The 7,504-nt window shown below is 48.0% G+C and overlaps 1 protein-coding gene across 1 annotated transcript; it reads left to right on the top strand.

Annotated features, from left to right (window-relative positions):
- The first annotated feature begins 519 nt into the window (after positions 1–519).
- Positions 520–2,661, top strand: LOC127338053 (uncharacterized). The gene is made up of 8 exons (XM_051364326.2): positions 520–533; positions 628–751; positions 843–1,055; positions 1,135–1,311; positions 1,396–1,758; positions 1,845–1,943; positions 2,035–2,157; positions 2,232–2,661. Exons 1-8 carry the CDS (start codon positions 520–522, stop codon positions 2,502–2,504), a joined length of 1,386 nt encoding a protein of 461 aa, XP_051220286.2. The 3' UTR covers positions 2,505–2,661.
- The last annotated feature ends 4,843 nt before the right edge of the window (positions 2,662–7,504 follow it).

The following is a 7,504-nucleotide window of genomic DNA, read 5'->3' as shown; positions in this document are numbered from 1 at the left end:
ACTCCGAGAGCTTGCTTAAGACGCTGGCGCAGGTGAAGAGGAATATTCCTAGACCCACTAGACGGAGTGATCGAGCCCCGGTGCAAAATCCGCGTTACGCCGATGGTACCGATGGAGGACGAGGTCGAGGAGGACGAGGTGGAGGTCGAGGACGAGGACGAGGAGGACGAGGTGGAGGACGAGGTGGCGGCGGGGTACACATGGACTTTGACGAGCCACCCTCCGCTTCTGGCGACGTGGCTCCTGAGTTGTACCTAGAGGGTCCGTCTAGTGGGGAGGTGGAGATGGAGACGGAGTCTACACACGAGTCGGACTCTAGGGCTGAGTTGGAGGTGATGGAGGATGGGGGTGCGCCGAAGCCCTTGAAGCTTCGTGGAGAAGCTAGAGTCCCCGATGCGAGGAAGGAGCCGAAGACCCATGATGACAAGGCCCTTATCATTCCTTCGAGCGATGAGTAAGTGTACTACTTCAGAAATTTCGAACATGTATTTTCATCTTGGGCATAATAAACAATTTGGCATGTGTACTAATGTGTGATTTATTTGCAAGAATCGGACATGGGATGCCAAGCCCCCCGCATGCCTAACAGCTTGCTTGGGGCTACGATTAAGAAGTTCTGCCCGGCAGATACACTCCCCTTAGCACGGTCCCCGGTGGCCCGACGAAGCTAGCCACTACTTGGGCGGACTATGAGGATGCCCCCGCCGTAGGCTTCGCGACAAATGCCGAGGCTGTGACCACCAAGTTCTGGGTAAGGCATATATTTCTCGAGCACCGTTCATAGTTGATGACCCTAATGTGCTAACTCATGACTTTCACAACTGATTTATGCATGATTGAAGTGCTTCTATCGTGTGGACCCGGAGCATGACACGCAGGCGCGTCTCACTTTGCGTGGCGCTTGCGAGAGGTTGACACCGCAGCAGTGGTACAACCAAAAGTTCACCAGCGCTAGTGCCTTCTGGGCTAACAAGGGTAAGAGGGTCAAGAAGGAGTACTATGTTGGTAACGAGCCTACGGACGAATGGGCAATGACCATTGAGGAGTACATGTCGGTGAGTAAAATGTCAATGAGATTCTACATTGCTGCTAAGTTTTCATTGAATTATCTTGAGCTGAGTATTGCGTTTTCAGGTTTGTCCGGAGTGGGCCGAGCAGCATAGGGAGGCATGGGAGGAGCTGATTAGGGCGAGGTGGCTCAGGCAGGACGAGGAGTTTGCAGCCGTGTCGAGGCGTAACATGGAGAACCGAGGCACCGGTGGCACACACTGCGCGGGAAACCGCGACTACACCCGCTTCAAGGGGAAAAAGGTATGTATATACATGGAACGACCTTCATTCATTTCCCGCCATGTCTCATTTGTGGTACGCTTAACTTTTCTTTTCGCGATGCAGGTGGCCGAGGCACCACCTGGGGTGGTGCTTCATGATGCCCAGATATATGACATGATGCGGACGAAGCAGAAGCCCAATCCCGCATTGCCTCAGCCACAGTACTACGGCAATGCCAAGGCCGCCAAGGAGGACTACTGCGACATGGTCAAGTCTCGTCACCCCGAGGTGGATGACCCCTTGAGCATTCCGGTCGACGAGGAGTCGTTGGTCCTGTCGGGGCACGGGCGTCCGCATGGCCGTTTCCCTTGGATGAATAAGGTGGTCAAGCCTACCCACTCCACGAGCTACACGCGCCTCAAGCATACCCTCACCGCCGACAGCCCCCAGCCTCGTCCACGGCCTGCTCGTCCACCCGCCTACGATGTAAGTTTCCTCATTTTCATCCTCTTTCCGGTTTTCCTTCCTACATGGCTAAGTGTTTACGAGATTCATTGTTTCTGAAATTGTAGCCTGACTTCGAGGCGGCCTTCGAAGCCTGCAATGAAGCGTATCAGCAGGCCGCTGCCCAGTGGAATAGGCAGAATACGGCCTACATGGCGTATATAGGAGTAAGTCTGAATCTTTCTTCACGCAAGTAGATGACAAGTCTCAGTTTGATGCTTTATTTCTGCAAAGCCTAACTTGTAACCTATCTTGCAGGAAATGATGATTTCTATGTCTACTGGTACACCGCCACCGGCTCGAGTTACCGTGGCGGGGGACATGCCTATCATGCCATCGAGGGCAGCTTTCGCTGCGACTTACTACGGATCCACACCGGAGGTAAGTTCTTTGCCAAACCGGTAGTTACCACTTTCCTTTGCCTCGCAAGTTGCTAACATGTAGGGAACACGTAGGGAACGGGATGGTCCGGGAACCAGGCATCACCGGGTGGGCGCGAGGTCACACCGGTTCATGAAGGTGGTCGGTCTCCTGGGCGTTCTGCTGGTGCCTCTCCGTCGACTACTCCTGGGACTACTCCCGGTGCCTCTCCGTCGACTTCTCCTGGGCGTGCTACCGGTCCTTCTCCAGGTGGTTCTTCTGCAGCTTCTACCGGAGCGAAACCCCGGGCTGCTCGTTTCGCCAACGATGTGGGCGGACACACCCCGCCCGGGTCCTTCCTCCGCTAGTCGGCACCGGGCTTCTTGCTTGCCATCATGTGCTACCTCATGTGCTACTACTATGTATTGGATGACATGGCACTCTCCTCTTGTATGCTATTACATGCACCATGTATGCTACTATGTGGATTTCATGCTATTTATGTGAATTATGGTGATTTTGGATGTATTTGGATGCTACTATGTGGATTTCATGCTATTTATGTGAATTATGGTGAATTTGGATGTATTTGGATGTATTGGACCTGCTGAACTGAATTTAGATGAATTGGAACCCAATTTAAATCGGGAAAACCAAATGGTAGGCCATATGCCGAGGGGGTTGCCGTCGGCATAGGCCCCTGGCAGGACCATATGGTCGAGGCTATGCCGAGGGGGTTGCCCTCGGCGTATGCCGCCGCACCAGCGCGCGCCACGTGGCCCGCCCGTCGCCAGGAGGAGCTGCCCTATGCCGAGGGGGTTGCCCTCGGCGTAGACAGCCAGCTCGCGCCACGTCGCCGCGCCAGGTCGCGCCACGTCGCCTCTGCCGTCGCAGGAAACCTTCCCTATGCCGAGGGCTAGGCCGTCGGCGTCTCCGGCCCTCCGTTAACGGCGACGGCGCGACGGGATGTTGTGCCGAGGGCACGTATGCCGAGGGGTAGATCGGCCGTCGGCGTATGGCGCCTACGCCGAGGGCCGGCCGTACGCCGACGGCGAGGCTGCGTACGCCGAGGGACCTGGACGCCGACGAGGTACGCCGAGGGCTGCCGTCGGCGTAGCCTACGCCGAGGGCCAGGCGTGACTACGCCGAGGGCCGCCGGCCGTCGGCATAGCGGCGCATTCCTGTAGTGAAGAAAAGCACAAAGTCCTTCGAGGCGTACTGCATTTTCCTTCTGCGTGTCACCTTGTGCGTTGTGGCCTCCCCAACAGAAGCCAAACACAGGCACGGCTTTCTGCCGCCAAATTAAGTAGGAGCAGCAAACAAAGCGAGCAGAGAAGGGATTTTAGATACTCGAGTTCAGTAGTGCATTGGCATATTTCGTCTTGGCCGTAGACGGGAGTGAGATCAGGACTCGGTTCATACACAGGGAAAATAAGGCGATCGTACCATGCCTCAGGCCTCAAGGTGCATAGCACCATGTCCACTCCTGACAGTGTCTATTATTCACTACTACGTTGGTTTCAAATTAGTTGTCCTGGCTTTTTAAAAACGAGTAAAAATACGCTAAAATGGGTAAACAAATTTAACCAAATCTGCGACAATTAATTTAAGTAGCGTTTAACGAGTACCTTTTCTAAGTAGCGTTTAACGAGTACCTTTTCTAAGTAACTATTAAACTCAATTTTGTGTATCACATAGGAACTGATCAATTTGATTAGCGGTTGCAGCTAATGTTGTTACAATTTGTGTATCTGTCAGGTGAACGCTCTACAAACAAGTTACACTAGAGCCGGCGAGGCATCCCCATCGGGTCGGCACGGCGCGATGGGTGCTGTTTCATGCCAAGGATCGAGTTGTCCCAGCATTGTTTCTTGCCCAGGAGATGTGCAAGCGTCGGGCTTGACTCGATCCAGCGTTTCTCGTCGGTAGGCAACGAAACCAGTGGGGTTATTTTAACCATGGTAGATCTTTGTATTATTAGGTATAGATATAGATTTAACATGGTAGATCTTTGTATTATTATCTATATTCTTGATCAAAGTTTCACAGTTTGACTTGCACGGAAAATTATGCACAACATAAAATGGGCAGGAGGAAGTAGCTATAGTGCCGTATTTGAATTAATTAGAAAAAAAATGAGTCATGGGTTCAAAACTGGTTAAATTCTGCGAGGTGCATACTGAATCTCTTCAAACCCAAATGCACCAGGTCGAGGTTGCCCGAACAAGCAGTATCCCTGCCTAATCCATGGCAGGGTTAAAATCAAAAAATGGGCATCTTCATTTCGATTTACGTGGCCAAGCTTTGCTTTGTTGCTAGTCGACCACTCGCGCTATAGCGTACCAGTTCCTGCACAACAGTTGGGTGGTGAAGGAGTCAAAAAGCAGAGATGAGCAAAGCCGAACGGAGCACCGACAGGGTACAGGACACGCATACAGTTACGCACGCAGGAGTGGTTCTGATCGAGAGAAGCTTCTCATCCTGATTGTCACCTTTGCTCTCTGACAAACCACCCAAACGACCGGCAGCAGGCAGTACAATTGTCACCTTGCTCTCGATCTCGCCAGAGATCGTTCGTCAACTATTAGCCGAAGTACAAGTTGGTGGACGACGGAATCTTCCTGCTTCTTGCGCCCCATGAGTTTGTTGTGATGGATTCATGCAAGTAACTTTGGATGTTTCTGCTTAACTCGGCGTCCGTTCTGTTCAGAAGGTAGCAGGGTAGGGTAGTAGCAAGCAGGCGGCAGATTGGAACGGTCGTCGCCATTCTAGATTGCTACGCTACCAAACATAATACGTACCCATTTGGCAGGCATGTGCCTCGTGGAGCCGTGGAGCTAATCTGCACGACTGAGTTTATCACGTACCAACAGGTACAGCTACCAAGCAGCTAGCTAGACGTATGTACGCACGTGAACGGCTCCTGTTTTTTCATCACAAATCTAGTAGTCGAAAATGAGCCATGACGTGAGCAAAGCTAGTTTCTACTATGCTGTATGAAACGGCAAATATGACTGGCATGGAAAATTGCGGCTGTGTTTTATGATCACGATGATGAGACCATTAAGAATATGTTCATCCGGTGCAAGTTCGCCCATTCTATATATGGTTAATCATCTAAACGGTTTCTAAATTGTACCAACCACACAGTTTTGCGAACGTATATGGCAATTGGTTGTGTAGAATAGATCGCAGGTATAGGAGTCTCGCTATTATATGGTTGATCGATTTGGATATGTAGAAACTATTTATTTGTAACGATAAGAACTCTTCTCCATGGCAGATCTGTTCTCGGTGTATAGACCACCATACAAACCAATTGTGTGCACCAATAACAAATTAATTTGAAAGCCATGGTGGCTAATTAGTTACATTACTTTTATCTTTCCAGTGATCGCCCTAAAAGTTCAACTAAAGGCTATCTTAGCATGAGCAAAGCAATTTCAACACCAAGTAAATAGCAGTTACATGTCATTGATAGGTTATTGAGCCCATTGTCACACAAAATACACATTTACGACAACAACATGGAAATGGTTTGGTGACAATATCCTTTTACGTACCATATATATACTCTAGAATTTTCTATCTTGGTATATACCTGATCGTAAACTAGAAACCTATACGTTAAAACAATTATAGCATACAATTGATAATGGCTATAAATATAGCTATTGATACACGCACTAACATATACACTGTATTCATGAAAGTAAAAGTAACATGTGAATACATGAGGATTTATATTTTCTTCCCTTGTTTGAGAGGATTTGGTTTCAATATTTTTTTTGTCATGTGTAATGAAATGAAAAAATAATATATTTTTTACAACATAGGACTTATGTTTGTGCACATCGTATTATCTATGACCACAAATCGACGTAAATAAGTTATAAACAAGTAAAAAAATTAGTACAAGCATATTTACAGTGAATCATGATGTGTTAAAAATTGTGCATGTAGCGGCAGCGGGTGACATATGTGGTAAAGTGATTGTAGAGATTCTATCGAGGATGAGTGAAACGTTGACGTGCCATTACATAGCTTTCACCGAAAACAATAGATCGTAAATGTGGTGTATCCATTCATCCGTTAAAATGGATACACTGATAGCTATGTGCTCTTACGGGTTGAAATGACGAAATCAATAAGTTAGTCTCCAAATATCACTCAAACTTTATATACTTATTGAATTGGATTTTAAAAACTTCATTATTATGAAACTCACATCGAGCACACTCACCCTGACTTAAGCGCTCTTACCATATCAGCGCAATGTGTCCCTCCTAGGAACTTGAGGTGTATACCTCTCTTCAAAAGTTCTGGCGTGATTGCATCTTACATAGACGACACATTGGTTCCATCCGAATAAAAGTGTGGTTGGTGTCTCTCCTCCTAATAGGTGGTGTGACCGTTTGTTCCTATGAATGTGCAATAGCTCACTGCCATACCAAAGATGCGGCTTTCTCCGGATTCAATGAAAGATCTGATGTTAAACATTTTACCTAGTTTTCCTGCTTAACCGTTTTAGAAATATGCAAGATACATCTAATCTATCATAAATCTACTACAAAAATCAACAGAAGATTTGGGACATTTTGGAAATCACTCATACATACACAGTGTGTTATTGAGTACTGAGACAGAAATCACCACAGAATTAAAAAAAAAAGAGTAATTTGCACCCCAAGTCCCAATAGTTGCATTAGAGGTGCATTTTTCATCCCAGTTGTTGCAAAATTGGGTAGGACAGTCCCAATAGTTACACCGATGCGCATTTCTAGTCCAAACGGTCACGTGGCGCCAGCTGGCTGCTCCGCTGGCGGCTATGTTGGATCGGAGTGGCGGATAACCCCTTGCATTTCTGTCTCAGCGAAAAAGTGGCCCTGTGCAAACACAGACGTGGCACTTTTACAAAACGGTCCTCCTGGACAGCTCTTTAATCGGCTTCCCCTGCGTAGTTGTCGCCACCCTCTTTGTGTTGCCTTCCTCGACGGCAGCGGTGACGTCGTGCTCGACGCTCTCGATGGCCGCATCTTTGATTCCATGGAGGACGCACTGGAGACGACCTACCGCGGGTGGTTTGACCAGCCTCTGACCTATGGTACGCCGTTCTCGTACGGATTTGTGCTCGCCATCGTCAAGTGTGTGATGCATGTAAAATCATACATGAACTTTTTTCTTTATCATATTGAATTTCCTCATATTTGCAACATATATGATGATAAATACCATGTTTTATATTTATTTATGGGGATTTACCAATGATCGCCTTTAAACTCTGCAGAACAGGAAAACCCTATTTGTGTATTATTCACTTTCAGAGACTTATACGAAGTCAAATTGACATGGGATTTTTGCACTAGTA

Source organism: Lolium perenne, chromosome 3 (assembly GCF_019359855.2).
Source record: "Lolium perenne isolate Kyuss_39 chromosome 3, Kyuss_2.0, whole genome shotgun sequence".
Taxonomy (NCBI): Eukaryota; Viridiplantae; Streptophyta; class Magnoliopsida; order Poales; family Poaceae; genus Lolium; species Lolium perenne.
Note: the sequence above shows the minus strand (reverse complement) of the source record. Positions and strands in the feature narration are given on the sequence as shown.

What these genes read in the sequence shown, in the direction of transcription:
- LOC127338053 (XM_051364326.2), top strand. An exon ending in CCCGCTTCAAGGGGAAAAAG is followed by an intron (nt 1,312 to 1,395) that starts GTATGTATATAC and finishes TTCGCGATGCAG; the next exon opens with GTGGCCGAGGCACCACCTGG. An exon ending in CCTACATGGCGTATATAGGA is followed by an intron (nt 1,944 to 2,034) that starts GTAAGTCTGAAT and finishes CCTATCTTGCAG; the next exon opens with GAAATGATGATTTCTATGTC.